The sequence below is a fragment of the Martes martes genome, assembly GCF_963455335.1.
Source record: "Martes martes genome assembly, chromosome: 1".
NCBI classification, from domain to species: domain Eukaryota; kingdom Metazoa; phylum Chordata; class Mammalia; order Carnivora; family Mustelidae; genus Martes; species Martes martes.
Genome location: NC_137888.1, coordinates 131487574 through 131508507, shown reverse-complemented (window position 1 = coordinate 131508507; position 20934 = coordinate 131487574). Strand labels below are relative to the sequence as shown.

General features: G+C 44.6%; 1 protein-coding gene across 4 annotated transcripts in view; it reads right to left on the bottom strand.

The window, feature by feature from the left end:
* Positions 1–10840: 10840 nt before the first annotated feature.
* Positions 10841–20934, bottom strand: part of OXNAD1 (oxidoreductase NAD binding domain containing 1) — a 37113-nt gene continuing 27019 nt past the window's right edge. For 3 of the 4 annotated variants that reach the window (XM_080821709.1, XM_080821712.1, XM_080821710.1), the window contains 4 exons: positions 19575–19716; positions 13102–13344; positions 12210–12318; positions 10841–11546 (listed from right to left, as the gene is read on the bottom strand). In XM_080821709.1, coding sequence (XP_080677835.1) covers positions 11392–11546; positions 12210–12318; positions 13102–13344; positions 19575–19716 — 649 coding nt within the window. In that variant the 3' untranslated portion in view covers positions 10841–11391. The remainder of the gene's footprint in view (positions 11547–12209; positions 12319–13101; positions 13345–19574; positions 19717–20934) is intronic. The other variant, XM_080821711.1, reaches the window with a different exon arrangement.

The window sequence follows — 20934 nt, the reverse complement described above, 5'->3', positions numbered from 1 at the left end:
GTTTGCCGTGAGTTGAATCACAGCTTGTTCCTTGTGAAATGTAATGCTTTCTACAAAAGGTAAGTAACCAAGGCCCTAACAATCCCAACATCCTCATGTGCATTTCAAGTGGCTGCATTCCTGAAGGAAATTGTACTCTCCTATGATGGCTGATAGGGTCAAAGGCCATAGTTCGCGCTGACAAGGCCCCGTGACCAGGAGAAGATGTAGAAGCTTGTAGTGTTTGGCTCTAGGAGGCTTGTGCACGTGGTAGTCAGTCTTCGGGCCTGCACCTGTCACAGCAGGTCTGGAAGGAATGGGGCGTTCCGGGTGTGATCACGTGATTTACATGCGGACCTAAGTGACTTTGATGCCCCTGCTGCTACCACCATGCAGCCTGATGGGGCATTCCAGGGAGTCAGAGGTAGTGCCATCAGGGGAGGCCAAGTCGAGCCTCACGGGAGGGACCAAGCAACTGCCATGGAGGACTCTGGTCATTTTCTGGCCCACCCAGTCATTACCTATAGAAGGAGGTTTTTAGAGAGGAAAGAAAAAACCTCCCCCAGAAACAAAAGCAGTTCTTCTGAAGCTGTGGCTGAATTCTGAGTCTTTGGCTAGGAAACTATTTCCAAGACCTCGCTACCTCCAGGGGGGCTCAGGGGAGGGGTGTGGGTGGGAGGAAATCTTACTCTGCTTCAAGAGATGCAGGCATAGTGCTCTCAAGTGCACCTGGGCACAAGGTCGGAGAACTGACACGTGGAAAGCCTGAGTACACCCATGTACAAGAAGCAGTAAGCCTGTTTGACATGGGGCCCCGTGCAGTAGAAAAGCCCAGTTGGGCTTTGGGATCAGCTGGTTAGGATGCTAACCTGCACATGCCATCTCAAATTAATTTTTTCACATCTCCAAATACCCGTGTCCCCATGTGTGAAAGGGGGATGACACCACCTCATCAGGTTTTTGGATGCAAACGATGTATGCAAAGGGCTTGGTGTGGGGGGCAGGTAATCATAATGCCGGCAGGTAACACACATGGCAGAAGTGATCAGAGTTCAGCCCAGCACCCACCGGCTCCTCTACTTCCGGCTCCTCTAGCAGTCTGGGACCCCGTGACTGGGTTCTGGCCAACGGGACCTGAGCAGATGGGACACAGGCCACTTCTGGGCCTGATCTTCCCAAAGCACCCCATGTTACCTCTGCCCTCTCTTCCCCAACACCCTTGGCAGAGTTCAAGACAGACCGTGACATGAGGATACAACAAAATGAGCTACAAGCTAAACCACTGAGAATGTTACCTGTTATGGAAGCAGAGCATAGCCATCCTAACAGAAATACTTTAACGATTTTATAATAAGTTATAAAATACTTATAAACAATGTTTATAAAATCTTAATGCATCCGTGTTTTTAAGATTTTATTTATTTATTCTGAGAGAGTGAGAATGAGCCAGGGGGAGGGCAGGGGCAGAAGGAGAGACAGAACCTCTGGCAGACTGCCCCCTGAACGCAGAGCCCAGTGCAGGGCTCCACCACACCCCTGAGATCACAACCTGAGCCAAAATCAAGAGTCCCGACACTGAACCGACTGCGCCACCTGGGGCATCCCTATTCGTTAGTGGTTTATAAGCAACAATATAGCCAACGTTAGTCCAGTCCTTGTCTGCAATTTTCCAAATCTCCAAACTGATTATACTTCACTGGAGTTATGCTTGATGGGACCAGCGTCAAGAAAACACAAGGACGAGATGTTCTAATTCATTTCTTATGAGGCACATTTTATCAGTATTCTGAACATATTAATCAAGGCCAGTTGGAAACCACAAGACAACTTTCAGGCATAGCTCTCGGACTAGCAGTGCTCATTATTAGGAGGTTCCTGTTCACCAATACTCATCATTCAGGCAACCTAGTTCAGTTGCTTGGGGTCTCACTGACCCTGGGGGATGTGGGCAATGGGTGTGGTCTGGGCTCTGGGCTCCCAGCACAGGCAGGCCAAGAGCAGCTCTTGGGAATAAAGACTGACTCGTGAACTGTGGGGGGAAGGGGGGTGTGAGATGGGGGGAGGAGAAAGGGGGACTGCATGTCGGCAGCACCTTTGAGGGGGCCCAGCACTGATCCCCCGGCTGTCCCAGCAGCTCCTGTCTCCAAGAGCCCTGCCGGAGGGGCAGAAGCCCCGACATGAGTGGGGCCCAGTGGGCCCTGGTGACAAACACTCCACCTGCTCGTCAAACCCCCAACACAAGTGACACAGTCTCCTGGCAGAGTTGGGCTCTCCTGGACCTGGTCCCCAGAGTTTGGCACCGAGAAGTACGTGGACAGTAGATCTAAGGACAAGAGCCAACAAGCTTTTCGCTGGGATTTCCGAGGTAACTGTGGGCAGAAGTGGAGGCAAAGCGAATGTGTATCACAGGTTCCTGTTGGGCGTGATCGTGTCTGTGGCCAGTTAAGAGAACTCCCTCTAGTCTGCTCTCCGAACCCAGTAGCTGCTTGCTGCCCCAGGCCCGGCCAGGCAGTGGGCTGTGCCATTTCCCTGTGCGTTTCTCCGGGCAGGAGGAATAAGATGGGTCTCTATACACATCCGTAGTTTTTAACTCCTACACCACCACCATGCCGGGTGCTGGCAAGACTGCAGTGAACGAGCCAGACCCAGTCCTGGCTCCCTTGGGGCCCACAGCACACGCTAGGTCACTGCATCAGGTGCTGTCACTGGGGAGCCGTGTGGAGAAGGGCCGGATGTGGGGAAAGCCTGGGCAGAGGGAACCTGCTCAGGGAAGGCTTACAGAACGACCAGCCATCGGGGGAGCAGTCAACGGGGGGCAGTGTGCCTCGCAGCTCCCAGCATGGACTCTGGGACTACCCTGCCTGGCTAGAATTCTGACTCACCAGCGTGTGTGGCCTGGGGCTAGTTGCTAAACCCTTCTGTGCCTCGGTCGCCTCATCTGTAAAATGGAGATAAAAGGTGTGAGAATTAAAGGAATATATGCTAAGTGCTTCGAGAACCTGTGGGGAGTGGCAGCGAGGAGACTGAGACGGATGGGCCAGGGCCCGAGGCCAGCTGAGCCTCACGAACTATGGTCAGGAGTCTGGTCCTTTTGGGAGGAGTGATGGGGGGCTATTGGTCACTTTGAAGTAGGGAAATGACATTAAATTTGTCTTTTTAAAAGATCTTCCTGGCTGTTGGAGGAGAAAACCTTGTAGGGGTTCTAGAGAGAGTACAGAGCTGTGAGGCCAGTGTTCTGGTCCAGGAGGCGGCGTGGATGGTTTGCACCTCAGTGAGGAGAGACGGGGACAGCTTTGAGAGTCATTCAGGAGCACAGACTGACTGGATTCTGCAACTGACTGGAGACTGAGGGAGTACTGGAGCGACCGGCCATACCAGGAACTGGTTTAAGTACCAACCGTTTTCGAAGTTATTTCCTCGGAATAATAAATATTTCAGTGAAACTGCCATTGTTTAAAAACTTTCCTAGCACCCCTCTCACGGATTAGTTTTAAGGATTTGAATGACTATTCTACAAAGTTACTAAAACGTAAGTCTTGATAGTTTCCTTAAGACCCAAAGAATATGTCTTTAATTTTTGGAGGGAGGGAGTTGTTTGCGGACAGATGCAGCTGGTGGGGAGGTACGACAGGTAAGGCGTGTGGCTGTCTGACTGCAACTCCGTGTCCTGGGTCAGAAGTACAGAGCCCAAGTTTTGTCCCAGAAGATTTTTTTTATGGCGATGCTGACTGTCACAGTCACGGCTGTCTGCTGTGGGGACTGTGTCTTGGAAATGGAGTGAAGAGGAGGGGGGCACCTGGGTGGTGCCGTTGGTTGAGTGACCAACTCTTGGTTTCAGCTCAGCTCATGAAATCAGAGTCATGAGATTGAGCCCCACATCAGGCTCCGTCCTCAGCGGGGAGTCTGCTGCTCTCTCTCCCTATCTGTCCCTTCCCTACTTGTACACTCGCTCTCTCTCTCTCTCAAATAAATAAATCCTAAAAAAAAGAAAAAAAGAAATGGAGTAAAGGGATTTACCTTTTAAAAAGGTAAGACCATTTAAAAACATGGATCCCACATTGGTTGACTGGTAAAAGAAAGTAAGCTTGCCACTCTGTAATGAATGCAGTCTTCGGTAATAAATCCTTCTGTATTTAAATGTGCTGCTCACTAGTCATTAAGTTCAGTATGGCTTTGGATTTTTCTGCTGCCCCTAAATAATATACAGGCTTAATAAAGGTAAGAAACAGATTTCACTTACCGGGGTGAGTATTTAAAAAGCTTCCTGTAATGAGGCTCTGTTTGTGAACCTTGCTGGGTACCTCTGCTCTTGTTGACTCTTCAACAAAAAGAACAAGAAAATCATCCTGGAAGGAAGGACAACTGGCAAGCCTGCCAGTTTCTGGATCCACGAAATGCCTAAGTTACTAACTACTGAAAACTGACTTCTCACAAAGCCAGGGAGCTATCAATTCAGCTGCTGTCTCAGTCCAGCCCACCTTAAGCCCCAATAGGCAAATGTTGTCAGTTTTCTTTCTTATTAATGGTGAATCCACCTTTTCTCCTGAGCCTTAGCTCCAGAATTTAATCAGCACTGTGGTGCACAAGTCCTCTACATCAAACCAAACTTTTCCCTTGCTTCAGTCCAAAGCAGTTTCTTCTTCTTCTGTCGACACCGGAGGTGCAAGCAACAGCCACCGCAACAGTGAATCAAAGACCTGAAGACTCCTAAGACCCTCCTTAGTCATCTCTCATCAGAATGGCCAACCTCAACTACCCCCCGCCCCCCGATCTCTAAGGCCCGTTTTTTTCCATCAGGAAATTGCAGAATGGTCATGCCGAAAGGGATGGTAAGTTGCATAGTCCTACCCACTTGACAGATCAGGAGAGCAGGGCATGGAGGGATGGTGAGTCGTGCAGGGACCAAGTTGTAGAACAGGGAGGGATGATACAGGTTTTTCTGTACCTGGCACCCTGTTCTCTCCAGCCTACCACACAGCCAACTAAACTTGCCTCATTCTTTGTTTCTTCTCTCTAGGCTCTTACAGTCCCTAAGAACAGAGAGGTTTAGTTGGATTTTTAAAAAATCTCAATAACTGGAATGCTCTTGCAATGGGATATTCTGGTTAAATGACTCTCTCTTAAAAAAAAAAAAAAAAAATGGTGGCCAGTCTATTCTGTTAATGGTGGGGAGAACTTTGGAACAAGCTCAAGGAAGCCTCTGTGGGGGCAGAAAGCCCTCCGAAAGGAGAGGAAGGAGACCAAGTCCCAGTCCCATAGTTCTAATTTTGTCACTCCCAGCCACATGGTCTTGGGCGAACCATCTAACCATGCAGTCTCATTTTTCTTTTTGGTAAAATGGGAAGGCATCATCACCCTGATTGGTCCTGCCTACTACACATAAATGTGGATAATTTAATGAGATAAAATGAACAAGCATCAAATGTCAAGTACTTCTGTAGGACTCAATTGATATTAGAACTCTAACCAAAATCTAGACAACCAGTGAATTCAGTTAACCCCTGAGTTACTATTTCCCATCACTTTCCCTCTATAACTTTACTTGTGAAAAGGAACCTATATCACTATGCATTAGATCTTTGTGTTTAAATAACCTGGAGATGAATAATAGGAGGTAAAGAAAATACAGAATATACTAAAAAGCTAGAATAATTAAAACAGTGTTATACCAGAGCACAAACAAATAAGTAATCCTATGGAACAGAGAGCCTAGGGAAGGAAAAAATCCATCTGTAGGTGGGAATTTCACATGTGATAAAGGAAGCATTTTAAATCATGGGGGAAAGTGTAGACTATTGGATAAATGGTGGTGGGCAACTGGAGAGTAGTACGAAAAGGTCAGATGCCAATCCCCGGTCGAGCACAAAAATTAATTCCCAATGGGTTAAAGACCTGTAAAAGTATCAGTAGACTATACATGTATAAAAGCTGAGAGAAAAGATAGGTATATTTGATTATATATATATACACATATATATATTTAAAACTCTGGTGTGAAGTCATAACAAACAGAATTCAGCAACAAGTATCAGAGTAGGAAAAACATTTGCAACACATATACAGACAAAAGAGTAGCATTCATTTCTATTTTATAAAGACAAATCAGTAAGACATCAAAATAGACATAAAATGTGAACACACCATTCTAAAAAGAAATGGCTAAAATACCTCAACTACTTCCTGGAATTTTTTTTTTTTTTTCAAAAATCATCTTTGATTCGACTGACAGAGAAAATACACTTTAAAGACTTAGACAATCTAGTGTTGCCAGAAGGTAGAGAAACGGGTGCTTTCATACTCTATTAGAATATAAGCCAATTAGGCATTTTACAGGGTAACTGGGCAATACCAGCCAACTTTTGATCCGGAAATGACACTTCTAGTAATTCAAGAGGAATACACACATAAAAATTATACAAATAAGTTTGTTCACTGCAATGCTGTTCGTAACAGGGCCAGACTGGGAACAATCTAGAACAATCATCTTGAGATGCAGTTACATACACTGTGGCACACATCCACAGTGTGGAGTGTGTGAGAAGACTGAAATTCACAAGCACACATATCTGTATATATATTCAAGGTGAATACACTGTAAAATGTATAATACCTAGCAATCTCTTTATATCAAAATTCATTCTAGGCCAGGGAGTGGGATGGGAGAGAAGAAAACTTTGGCAGTTTTGTGTACATACTTTTTCATATTATTTGACGGTTTACGATCATATTTATCAAGTAATTTAAAGAGAACAAAAGAACAGACAAAATCTTGGTATGCTGAACACAAGTGAACTGGGACCCGGGGATAAGATGGAAGAGACAAGGTCAGGTTTATGGGCTCCCACGGGGTTTTTAAGAACCCGAACAAACTGGACCGAGATGGCTGCTCGACAATGAGGAAGTCTGGATTCCTGAACACAAACACTTCTAAATGCATGCCTCGAGCTGATGGTGGGTTAGGAGGTATCTTCCTATGTCATCACTACGCTTACTGTGGAGGCATACATTAGGAAAGAATAATATTAAAGACGAGGCATCTCACTATTTCTCTAAGATGAGAATAGAAAACGTCTTTGAGTTTCATTTAAAACAAAATGAAAGAACAGTGCTAGGGTTAAATTATCAGCATAAGATCATCTGCAGTACCCAGGAATGAAGGAAATTGCTGTTTTCCATCCAGAAAGGGAAAACAAAAACAAAAACAAAAACCAATCTCAGGCAGAGGCGCACGACACTGGACAGAGCCCACATGCGCGCACTACTGTTGCTCACACGAGCACATGCGAACATACCTTCCAGAGCTGTGCACCCTGTAGAACCCTCCTGAGCACTGGCTCCAGAGTGTGGGCACAGCCCTTCCCACGGCCCCTCCTGCACCTCCACTCACAGGATGTCATCTTTTACTGACTCCCCCCGCCAGCCTTCTACAGCTTCTCTTTTGACCAGTGACAGGTGCAAAACAAAAAAAACAAAAAAACAAAAAACAAACAAAAAACAAAAAAACTTTTCCCTGCAAAGCATTTCCACTTTTAGTCACAAAAAAATAGTTTTCCGAAATCCTTAACTTGCTCAAGATAACCTTATATTTTCCTGTCTTCAATGCTTAGCCCAGTGACTGCACATACAAGACCCTCAATAAATCACACTTAACCGAGTTATCGTCCTCCAGAAAAAGGTGTCATCTCCCCAACTGGCAACCCACTGAATGATTCCTTCATAGCTTGTCAGGCTGTTACTTCTCTCATCTTAAAAATACTATTGTTTAGTTAACAGTACTGTACCAACTTACCTGTACTGTTAACTTCCTAGTTTGGGATAAATGCACCAGGGTTATGTAAGATGTTGATATTCAGAGAAGCTGGGTAAAAGGTATATGGAAACCTTTGCAACTCCTCTATAAACCTAAAATTATTTCAAAATAATGTTTTAAGACAAATTTTTATTAAAAAATGAATATAAAGGTGGGGGGAGTTCTCTTGACTCTACTCGGCTTTCCTACTCTTTTCCTTCCTTTTATAGTAAAATTCTTTGAAACTATTATCTATACCCACTCATTATAATTTATTTTCTCTCAGTTGTTCCTAAACCCACTCCAACCTTCTTCACATGCTTTCCTTCATAACATCCATCTTATGGGGATCACCAGGGACCTTCCAGTTGCCAAGTCAATGGCCACTCATGGGAACTCATCCTTCCTGTCCTACCAGCAACATGACACAGCTGGCCAGTCTGTCCTCCTCGAGACACTTTCCCCTTGTAGCTTCCTGACACCACATTCCCCTCCTTTTCCTTCTTCCTGCTTAGAGCACTGTTGGCACTTCGGACAGCCCCAACCCTCATCATTCCACACAGCCAACACACCCCCCCTCGCCCCCAACAAGCTGAGCATCAGAAAATTGGCCATGGTAGATACCATCAAATGTACAAAAAGCCATGAGTTCATAATAATACTTTAAAAAAATCTCGCTGGTAACCATCTTTGGATGTTGCTAGGGGATCAACTCATATTAGGCCAATTGATAAACAAATGGGAATAAATCAAGCATCAATTCTGTCTTTCATCATTTTCCTAACAAGATTTTTGAGGGAGAGGGTACTGCCCCAAACCAGGGTTCCAGGGTTCATTTTTATCTCAGAGCCCCACGTCCACCCGCAGATACCCTGTTGCTGAGGAATGGCAGACGATTTGGGAAAGACCAAGTATTTGATCCATTTCCTGGGGAGTGCTGGTGCTCACAGCAACATTTCAAGTTTGAGGAAGACTCATACATCAGCTTAAGCTATCTCTTGCATATACTGTAGAAGGGTCTCCTGTCATAAGAAGAAACATCTTCTCACAGACTCAGGCTGGAAGGATCTTCCAGAGTTACTTTAACACAGCTCATCAGCTCTGGGCAGGTCCTTTCACCCACGTGAGAAATATTTCTTAAGCACTTGTTGTGTGCCAAGCCCAGTGCCAAACAAGACAAGGCCCTACTTGCATGGAGGTTAAAGGTCAGTGGACTAAACCTAAGTCATCCAGCCTCTTAAAATGCTTTAAGAGGACAACGAATAGCAAATTAATAACCCACTCAAGCAGGGCTCCTCCAAGCATTCTATGGTTTATCACATTTAATCCCCGTAACAGTCCTAGGAGGTATGGCGTATTATCTGTTTTATATGCGGTTGCAAGTATGTGCACACATGTGTGTAATTACAAACTGAGGCATGCCACAGTTGAGTGACTCGCTCAAGGTCATCCATCTAGTAAGCAGTATGACTCAAGGGCTCTCTCTAGTCTACATTCTCAGCCACCACACTATGAATCCAAGCCACCCTGGCTGGCGTGAGCTCAGTCTGAGTACCAAAGAGATCCTGAGTAGCCTGGCAGACAAGGGCAACAGATCATTCTTGGCCAGCCAACCAGAACTGCTATCCAGCACTCAGCACCCGAAACGACAGAACTGGTCCAAGACAAGGTCATGACCTGGCCCATCTCAGCAGGTTACAGACAGTGACAGTGAGTCACTGGCAGGGTGGTGGGCAAGACTGGTGGACCTTGCTCGGCGACCACGGCAGGCAGGCAGGCAGACAGGCTGTGGTGGTGGGTGGACAGAGGCAGTGGGTGGCATCTCCCCAGGCTCCCATCTCATATTACGCTTAAGATGCTCACCCAGCACAGAAAGGCCTGGGTTGGCCACTTTCTCTGTACCTTTCCTTCCCTGCCAGCTGCTTTTGCCAGTCAGCAGAAGAGCCCCCTGCTGCTCCCACATCCCTGAATCTCAGGGTTCTAATGCTCCTCTGCATCTTAAGTGCTCAGCCCTAAAGCCCAGCCCTTGGGCCTGGGTCCTTTGGGGTCAACTGATGAGTCAGGGCTCCTTACAGTAGCCAGAGCTTCTCATATTCCCCTCACCTCTGAAACGCTGCTGACCTGTGCCTTGAATCAACTTTGAAATTCCCATCAGGGCAACAGCCCCTCCTTTCCTCCTGCTGAATTTAAATCTGGGATTGAAACAGTTGAGAAATGATCTCTGCTTAAAACTTGACAAAATTCAAAATGGGGCAGAGGCTGGAATACTGGTGCCAGCCATCATCAGGCCCCAAAAGTCAATGATGTGTCGAAGCCCCCAAAGTCCTCACACTGTAAGGCCCACAGCCCCAGAGATGACAAGGGCCAAGCTGTCTTTTCCCGGCAGCTCAGGAACAGAATCCCAGCTGGGGCTCCTGTGTCCCCAGGACTGATCTTTCTTTCTCCCCAGATTCCCTTTACCCTCACAGTGTTCTCCAAGCTGGTAGCCTTGGGCCCAACACTGTGTGTCACAGAAAGAATGGCCTGGCCTCAACCTATGCCCTCCTTTTGGATTTTATAAAAATCTAAACAAAAGTAAGGACAGCAGTCTGCTTTCTAGCAGTTTCATTAGAGCAGCCTTGGGATGAGATGAGGCTCCCCCATTGTCTCTAACTATCTTGGAGACTGCCCCCATCCCTGGGCTTAGCAAGGAGTTAAATGTCATTTGCTTTCTTTCAGTCCTTTAACAAGTATGTGTTGAAGAGCTGCTGGTGCCAAGAAGAACCCGGGCAAAGAAATGAAATAAAAGACAGGAAAACAGGATTTGGAAGTGGCTCTGTACCCCCTAATCAATCCTCAGCACATTCTTATAGCCAGCCAGCCTAGTCACTGAAGGCAGGTCCGATATACAATCCAGCAGTCACCAGTGCCTTTGTCCCAAACAAGAAGCCGCCTCCTACACAGGGTGTGAAGGCAGGCGGCCAAGACGCAGAGCACGGGAAGGGTTTTGTTTGAGAAGAAACTAACAATTAGTCAGGATACATACTTAGGACATTCATTAACATTAAGCAAACATGCCAGATACTCAATTCCCTAAAGCAGTTTTCCTCATAATCTTCCACTTCCAAACCCACCTTTGATGGTCTGAAGAAGCAAGGCTTCCAGCTATAGGAAGGTGAATGAAGACATTAAATATAAGAAATTTCCAAAGTAAAATTATTAGGAACTTGTTTAAATTTTAAGTTTATTGTGCTATCAAATAAAGAGAGCTTACATTTTACACACAAACGACATTTTTATATGATTAAATTTAAGTCTGTGTCTCCTTTTTCCCTAAGAGGAAAGAAACTCTTTATTGACCACTTCAAGATACATCATGAGATAATCAAACAGTTATTAATAAAAGAAAATCAATAAAGTAAAAAATAATTTAATCAATGAAGTCTTTGTAAAAAATTTATCATCTAAGTCTGTCAGCTGGTTTTTTTCTTTTACACTCCATCTGGTCACTTAGTTCAGCCTTAAAAAAAAAAAAAAAAAAAAGCAAAGCCAAGCAGGGGTAAATCCGTCGTGCCACAAATCCTGTCTCTGCTGCTGTCCTGAGGAGACTTCGCACCTTTCTCTTTTCTACCTTTGCCCGCTCCCTACCACCACTTCTCAAAGCAAATGTGTTCTGGGGGAACATGGCTGTTTTCCAGTTGCTTGGAGAAAAAGTCTGTCATTGGAGGTGGGCCACAAATATAGAACAAAGTCTCTTTCGAAATATGATCTCTTATCTCCTTTTCCGTTATTCTTCCTTCTACCAGAAAAACAGATAACACCAAATAAGCCCAGCATGCTGGTACTGGAACGAGGAAGGATTAACCACAACTCAGCAGCGGGGTTTACTTCCAGTAACCCAAGCCCCCAGAGTCCAGTGCGGACGCACTCACGCCGATGCCTGGTGGCAGCCCCGGGCCCCAGACCCAGGGACAGGGTGCACCTCCAGGTTCCCCAAGCGTATGGCGAGCCAACTGGGGCGCTGACCACCATGCACTCTTCAGACAGGGCCAGTTAGCTTCCTGGTCTCTGGTAGAGATTCAGGACTGGCTTCAGCAAAGTAAATAAACTGTCCAAGTAGGGGAAACCACGGGTAATTTAAATGACCATTAATGGCAAATGGCATCAATTCAGTCGGGGCTGGAACATAAATTCTTTGTATGCATACTACAGCGATGACGCAAAGGTCCCTTTAAAATATGTGGAAAATGAATTTTTAACATGGGCAGTAAGAACCCTGTATATAATAAGTAAATCCCACCAAATCTCTCCTCCTTTTTCCATGATGAATCACCTCCCAGTTCCCCAGGTAGGGACATTCCCAGCCGGCAACTCCCGACAGGAAAGCGTCTTCCCTCCACCAGCTGCCCGGGGCCACCACACAACTGTGTGGAGAGAGTCCAGATCCCTCTAAGGGACTCACCCGTGATGTATGGCTTGAGTTCTGCACTGATTTGTGTTGTCTGTTTTGTAACATGCAAACGGCACGCAATCTTCTCAGGAAATTCATTTACTAAATCGAGGATATTTTTCTGGAATGTCAAACGTATCTGGTCACACTACAATTTTAAAAAATCAAAACAGATGTGCACAGCCACTGCCGCTGAACCTCGACTCCCATTCTGCACACGTCTGCCACTCTCTCCACTTAGAGAGGTATTGTTTGCAGCCTAGCGGGCCGGAGCCTTCTGAGTACAGAGGGCTATTTGGCTTTAATTGAAATCTGAATATGCTAACAAGCATATTACTAACTCTCCGGGAGTTTTTTCTTTTCCCTTTTCCTCAAGCATTGGCAATTAAGCAGCAGTTTCACTGACCACAGTTGTGTCTTTTAACTGTGTCTGTTCTTTTGTTCATCCCTGCAGCTGCAAAGCAATCCAGAGTGAAAGGCTTCTCCTGTCCCATGTACTTCCTTTCAACAGACAGAACCGACGGAGGTTTCATTCACCCGGTGGGGGCCAAACTCGGTGCCTCTCACCTCCACCTGTACCCGTGAGCCCCTCTGTAGGTCTCCTGACTCCGCGGCCGCTTGGGCTGTGGTGACCTTTCTGTACATCCGCCCCCCGAGTCAGGCCCACCAAACCTGTCCTTATCCTGTCCTTTCACTGGAAGCCTCAACACTAGCTGTTTCGCTGTCCTGCCTAACAAGTGTTGCTTAACTCCCCACCTGAGCATGGTTAAGCCTTGCCAGGCCTAATGTTGCAACAAACTCTTTTGGCAAAGACAGAAGTAACGGGAAGAAAGTTCCGTGGACGACTCACACCCCACCACGCGTTCGCTCAGGGCAAGCTAGGACACGTCCGCTTCTCCCTTACCTTAAACAGGAGCTCACTGGTGTTTTGGGCACTGTAGAAGAGCTTTATCGTCCCCATCTCGTAGCCGCCTCCTCTGTCTGCCCATTCTCTATGCAGGTCAGCCGCGTGCCGCAGGATGGAGAGCAGAGGGTTAATTCCGACTCCCCCTGCAATCAACACGAGGTTTCTGGGAGCATCTGCAGGCTGCGGGTCAAAGAAGAACTCTCCGCCCACTCTCACGGCCACTTCCGAGTCAAGTGTACACTATGGCAGGAAGGAAAAGATCCCTAAGTGCCTTGGGGCACAGGCCTTACACCTAATGCTCGCCTTTAAGAAAACGGACTACATCCACCTCCTGCCTTTTTATCAGTGTGGAGGATGATTTTTACAGCCACTCTCAGTTGTCGGGGGGCCTGTGACCTGGTTCCACTTGTCCATTATGTAGGCCGTTTGCTCCTCTGCCTTTGTGATCCATACTGCACAGTCGCTCCAGAACTGAGAAGAGGGGACTCCCTTCAGTCATGCTGCCACTTGTTCACTTCTTAGGGGATGAACGGGGCTGTGAGAGAGACACTGGACCCAGTGGACAGCTCTGAAGCAGGAGTTTCCTGAGTGGTGCTCCTTTTCTGGTCAAAGCCATGGAGTGGAGACAGGCAGGTGGGGCAGGTGTCATTACACTGCGGCTGCCCTGGGCTGGTCAGAGAAGACTCTGGGTCCCAGGGAAGCTCCCTCCGGGCCACCAACAGGGCACAGCCAGAGCTGCTGCACAGGCTTAAGGCTGGGACTACAATGCTGACTGGGACTGTTCACTTCTCTCCGGAGCAGCAAGAATGGGCAGCTCAGGCTTCCCTCACCAGGCAGCGACTACCATACCTGCCCACCCTTGAGAGCACCTGTTGGGTGAGGTCACTTAGGAAACACCATCAGAGCTGAACGCACCAGTTCTCCATGGGGGTGACAGCAGCCCTGGAAGGGGGTGTTTGGGAAATACATGGTGATACTTTTTTATTGTCAGAATGGTTTGGAAAACCCGACTGGCATTTAGAGGGCAGGACCAGAGATGCTAGGTGTCTTGTGAAGTTAGCAGTGCCCTGGAGCTGGCTCCCACTCAGCTGATGGTGAAATTTTAAAGGATTTCATGAACCAGTATTTTTTTTTTTTAAAGATTTTTTTATTTGAGAGAGAGAAAGACAGCACAAGCAGGGGTAGCAGCAGGCAGAGGGAGGTGGAGAAGCAGGCTTCCCTCTGAGCAGGGGGCCTGATGCAGAGCTTGATCCCAGGACCCTGGGATCATGACCTGAGCTGAAGGCAGATGCTTAACTGACTGAGCCACCCAGGAGCCCGGTGCACCAGTTTCTACTGGTAGTTTGAGATCAGCCATTGAGGGAATATCTGCAATACAGAGATCAGCAAATCCTGCAAATCACGACTTTTCGTACTCAGCCGATTTAGCAGCATATCCTCATTGCCAATGCACAGGACTGCCCTGCAGAAATTGCTAAATGGCCCACAGGACATACATGGAGGTGAAAACTGGTTTGTAATGATCTGAGCCTAGATCCTAACTCATTTACAAAAAAAACAAAGCACTGTGTATGGATCTAGTGGAGTCTGAATTTTCTAGAATGTACCCATTGTGTAGACTGTACTCTACTGAATCCAGAACATCACCAAATATGTTCATCACTGTTCTGGCCAACAACATGCCAGCTGGAAACCTGCATGTGTGGTCCTTCGTCATCACACAACCGCCTGTCCCATCCGCACCTGCAGACAGGGCACTCACGACGCTGATTCTATGCCGAGAAACAGCCATCTGACCACTTCATTCTCTCTTCTAGTTAAGATCTGCCCAACCACTGATCTAGTGAAATACATGGTCTGTGACTAGGAATCCCTTCTTTTTATTTCTCCTTGGCATTACACCTAAGAGAATTATGTCACCCCCCAAAAAAAAAATCTTTCATGTGTTGATTACATTAACTTTGAATTTCATTTCAGGAGAGTTCTAGAAAGAGGGCATTGGATCTGACAGGGTTGAGACCTCTAGTTTGGAGAAACTGTACTGACGCAGGAGTCAGAAGACTGAATTTTAATCACAGTCTATGAAATCCATCAAGTTCCTTCATGTCTCTGAGCCTCTGCTGCCTCATCTCTTAAACGGGTACCAACATCTGTCCTGCTCACCTCACAGGGCTGTGGTGGCCATCACATGACACCTGGTGGGAAGGTACTCCCTGCTGGCATCAAGCTCTATTATAAGAGAGGGTTCTAGTCATTGAAGCCGCCAGTGAAGAAAAAGTGCTGGGGGTGCCTGGTCCCTTCTTCCCTGTCACTAAAAAACAATCTAGGACTAAAGAAATTCGTATGCAGAGCAAAGGTTTGGCTCCATTACATGTTCCTGATGTAAATCAACGAAATGAATTCCCTCCTAAGAAGCAGTAAGTTGTAATGTGCTTTTTAAAGACCAAACCCTCAGCACTCACTCCTCGGCGCCCTGCATGGCAGGTAGGCAGTTAAGTACTTTTTGACATGACTTTACTTTGGGGCTTTACAACTTAAAAGAAGTCAAATCTCAAAGAAGAGTTAATCTCAGAGAAATAGAAGAAAAAATGAAAATTATTTTAATTCACAAAAGAGGTCCTTTCTGGTATAAAACTATTAAATGAAGGGAAATCCTTTCTCTGAGGGAAAAGAAAAACATCTAAACTTAAATATGTGGGCCATTTTTATATGGAGGAGGATAGGTGAGTTTTATTTTTGACAAAAGAAATGAGCAGCAAGGGAGCATTCTGTTAGGAATAAGTACAATCTAGGAATTACTATACTGGCCACCAACATGCTTTAAAATGCCCCTTCTTTGCAAGTTTCAAAAACAGAAGCTATGGTATGAGAAGTTCTGCCTAATGATGCCAACAAATTGAATCTCTCTGTCCCCTCCCTCCCAGTCTCGCTTGCCTGTGCACCTCTCTTTATCCCTAAGAATCGAAGAGTAAAAGAGACGAAGAAATGAGAGAGAAATCATTTTCCCCAATGGTCATCTTTAGCAGGCTTAGTAATGACAACAAAGCCTTTAGGATACTGTTTTTGAAACCAGAGTATTTTTAAAACCTGAAAGTTGGCCAAAAAATTTTTAAAAAAATAATAAAAATAGAAGAAAAGAAAATGGGCCTGTCATCTCCTTGGTGACAAAATAATCTTAAATAGTCTGTCTTCTCATTTGCTAGCATCTGGAAAGAACAAAAAGCCATCTTTGTCTTTTATTGATCAATAAAAGCTGCCAGGGTAGCACAAACACAACACCCCGAGTACCGTACACTGTAATACGGAAGTGAGCAAAAAGACATTACCTTCCATTATGCGGCCATGTTTCGGGTATAGATTTTCTACTTGTAAAATAAACAACTTTTCCACAGCAACCGGAGCCCAGCACACAATAGGCGTCTAGAACCCTTTACCCTGCCAGGAGCCCGAGCCAAAGCAGATAAAATAAAGGAAGACATTTATGGCACTTTATCCCATGTCCCAACAGAGCAGCCTGTTGCCACCCAGACATTCACGTGCCTCCATTGTCCACCCTAATGGCTTAATAAGACAAATCCTCAGGAGGAAAACAGCCACCTGAGAATGGCTCCAAGAAAAATCTGACTTCATAAGGGCTGTTTGCAACTCCCACCGGGCAGAGTGGAGCAGGCACTACAATTAAAATGTGCATTCAAGCAATGCCACTTGGAGATTTTTTACAGCCTCCAAGAATAAGTTCCTTCACTGAAATGCCAATGAGGCATGAAACCAAGCAGGGGGCTGTAGACCAGCACCAGGTCAGGTCACATGGGAGGCAGATAAACAGAGGGAGCTCCATGGCCCTAGGAGCCAATATGGCCAAGCTCACTGCAACCCTGGGCAAGGGATGCATGGAAACCTTGTCGGTCCCACCCCCACGGCATTTTTTAGAGGCTCAGGATACAGCCTACAGACAGTAATGGGTGGAAATCCAAAAAGAATCTAAAAAGGAATGAGGCAGATGAGGACACATGGAAGGAATGACTCAGAAGGTCAGAGGGTAAAAATGTGACAGGATACACTTAGAATGGAAATGCTAAGGCAAGCAGCTGCCTTATTCTGAACAGATACAACTTGACATGTAAACCATAATTAGATTAGACATTTTCTGTGCCCCTATAGATTTAAAAACCTTTTTTTTTTTTTTAAATAAATTATCTTGCAGTAAAACTTGCTTGCGGAAGCAGGGGAGGGAGTATAGTTCTGTGAATTTTAAGACACATAGATCTGCCTACCTCCCACCAAAACCAACATACAGAATAGTCTTGTCACTCCCCACCCGCCCCCCTGCTTTCCCTCTATGCTCACACCTTTCCCTACCCCTAACCCCTGTTAACCACTCATCTGTTTTCCATCATTGTATTTCTGTCTTCCAGAGTGTGAAAAAATGGGATTATGGAGTACGTAACCTTTGAGACGGGCTTTTTTCCACTCAATATGTGGCCTCTGACACTCACCCAAGTGCAGTGCATGAATGGTTCATCCATTTTTACTGCTGAGTAACAACACATTGTATGAATGGATTACAACTTGTTTATCTGTTTACCTCTTGAGGAACATTTGGGATGTTTTCAGTTTTGATAATTATGACTAGAACCACTATAAATGTTCACATACAGGTTTTTATATGAATAGAGCTTTCAGTTTCTCTAGAATAAAGACCCAGGAGCAGTATTACTAGGAGTTAATGATAAATGTACATTTAATTTCATACAAAACTACCAAAATGTTTTCCAAATTGGCAGCAGTATCTAGCATTCCTGCTAGCAATATAAGCTATATAAGGAGTTCCAGTCACTCCACATCCTTACCAGCACTTGGTATTGTTAGGATTTTTAACTTTAGTCATTCTAATAGGTGTGTAGTGATATCCCACTATATCCGGTTTTAAATTGTGTTTCCCTATTGGTGGTCAACATCTTGCCATTGCTTACTAGCTGTCCTTATATCCTTTTTAGTGAAGTGTCTATTCAGTCTTTTGCCCATTTTTAAATTACGCTTGTTTCCATTCTGCTGACTTTTGAGAGTTCTTTATGTATTCTGGATATTACATATCCTTTGTTGGATATCTAATGTGCAAATAACTTTCTCTGAGTCTGCAGCTTGTTTCTTAACATTCTGTTAACAGTGACTTTTGCAGAAAAGTTTTTAACTTTTATTAAGTCCTATAAATCAATCTCCTCTTTTACGGATCTGGCTTTGGGTGTCATGTCCTAACACATCTGCCCTCAAGTTCAGAATATTTCCTATGTTTTCTTCAAAAATCGTTATAGTTTTGTGTCCTCTACTTAGGTCTACAACCTATTTTGCGTGAATTTTCAACATATAGTAGGACGCTTAGGACAAAGGTTTTTTTTGCATATGGATAAACAACTGTTCCAGCACTGTCTACATGCTGAAAAGGTTATCCTTTCGCCACTGAATTTCTTCAGTGCTGTCGTCAAAAATCAAATGGCCATATGTGTGTTGGTCTACTTCTGACCTCTTTATTCTGTTCCATCAATTTTATGTGTCCATCCCTTTACCAAGACCACACTATTTTGATTACTGTAGCTTTAATTTTAAATTTGAGCAATGTGATTCTTGCCAGTTTATCCTTTTCCAACTGTTTTAGCTATTCTAGTCCCTTTGCCCTTCCATATAAATTTTAAAATCAGTTTATCTATAGCTACACTTTTTGTACTGGTACATTCCTTTCTGGCAAAGATAAGAAGATGGGATGGGATGGGACAGAGGTTGTTGGTAACTACAGAAGGCACACTCTAGAAATAAAAGGGATGGTCAAAAACTAGGAAGACAACTGACTTGTGCTGAGCTCATTCCTTGTTATCGGAGTTCTCGGAGGTAACGAACAGTCAGCTTATGTGGGATTGTGTCAGGTCCCGTGGTGAAACATGAGTGATAAGCCACAAATGTGGATTTCCTGCCAGGATCCTGCATGAACAGCTCTCCAGAGAGGCAATGGCACCATGGATTTAGCCGCACTCAGCTCTGGGCACAAGCGGGATGTAATCAGAAACCACTACCTTTCCAAATGACAGAACGATAGTTCAATTCCTTTTACTTAAGATACTTAGGGGACAAAATAACCTGATTTATAGATTTACCATTTATAAGACATACAGACAGAGAGCCAATTTAAAGAAACTTAAAGTAAAATGTTTCAATACTAAAGTAGTACTCAACTGAACACTGGTAACCTAGAAGATATTTTAAGATCCCAAAGTATCTTTGCATCTTCCTTAAGGCATCAGAAAGTTTCTGCTTCTTTGACCATTATGGAGTCTGAGTACTGGGTGGGGGGGAGCTCATTGTGAGCATGTACCCCTCCCACTCAAGCCTAGGTTTCTTAGGTGCATTAAGTGAGTTGAGCACAAACTTTGTGGGTAGGAAGAGATGCCCAGATCTCCAAGTTTAAACAGTTTGCTCACCTGATTGTGAATCCAGAGAGCAGGAGGGTGGTTCGTATATTTCACTGCCAATTCTATCATCCTCTCTTCTTCCAGCAGTCTGGGGCTGGAGCATATTGAGAACCCACCAACCACTGAGACTCCTGGGATAAAGAAATCAACCCTATAAAGAAAGGCAAATAAACTGAAAGTGGGCAACAAAATAACTAAAACTGACAAACTTTAAGCTAGTTAGGAGAAAAGATAAAATTAGTAAAATCAAGAGTAGAAGAGGGGATATCATCACCAGCCTTACAAAAATAGAAAAGGTTATTACAGGAATTCCATGAAAAATTGTATGACAAAAATTTGGGTAACTTAGATGAAATGGATACATTCCTAAAAAGACAGAAATTACCAAACTGGACTCAAGAAGACACAAAAAATCTAGACCCCTAACAAGTAAATTGTTTTAGTTAATTTCAAGACTTACAGAAAGAAAAGGATAGGCATCACTGGTGAATTCTACCAAACATTTAAAGAATGCTAATCTTTTACAAACTCTTCCCAAAAAAACAGAAAAGAACATTTACCAACTCATTCTATAAGACCAGTATTACCCTGCTACCAAAACCAGACAAAGATACAAGAAGAAACTAAACTAGAGTTCAATAACCCTTGTGAATATAATGCAACAATCCCAGGAATACTAGGTTGGTTTAACATCTGAAAATTAATCAGTGAAATACACCACTTAGTAGAATAATGGGCAAAACCCAGGTACCATCTCAATAGATGCAAAAAAAAAAAAAAAGCATTTGGCAATATTTAAGACCCTAACACATAAAAATACTCAACAAACTATGAATAAGTGGGAACTTCCTTAATCTAATAAAGGACATCTATAATATATCCAACATTTAACGGAGAAAAGCGACAAGTTTCTCCCCTTAAGACAGAAACAAGACAAGGATGTCAGTTCCTACCACTTCTTTTTAACACTGTACTAGAGGTTCTAGCAAAGGCAATTAAGCAAGAAAATGAAATAAAAGGTACGAGATTAGAGAGGAAGAAATTGCAGATGACATGATGTTGTATATAGAAAATCCTCAGGAGGGCGCCTGGGTGGCTCAGTTGGTTAAGCGACTGCCTTCGGCTCAGGTCATGATCCTGGAGTCCAGGGATCCAGTTCCGCATTGGGCTCCCTGCTTGGCAGGGAGTCTGCTTCTCCCTCTGACCTCTTCCCTCTCATGTTCTCTTTGTCTCTCATTCTCTCTCTCTCTCTAAAATAAATAAATAAAATCTTAAAAAAAAAAATCCTCAGGAATCTATATCTACTATAAGAATATTAGAACTCACAGACAAGTTCAAATAGTGTTGCAAAATACATGAGTAATAAAAA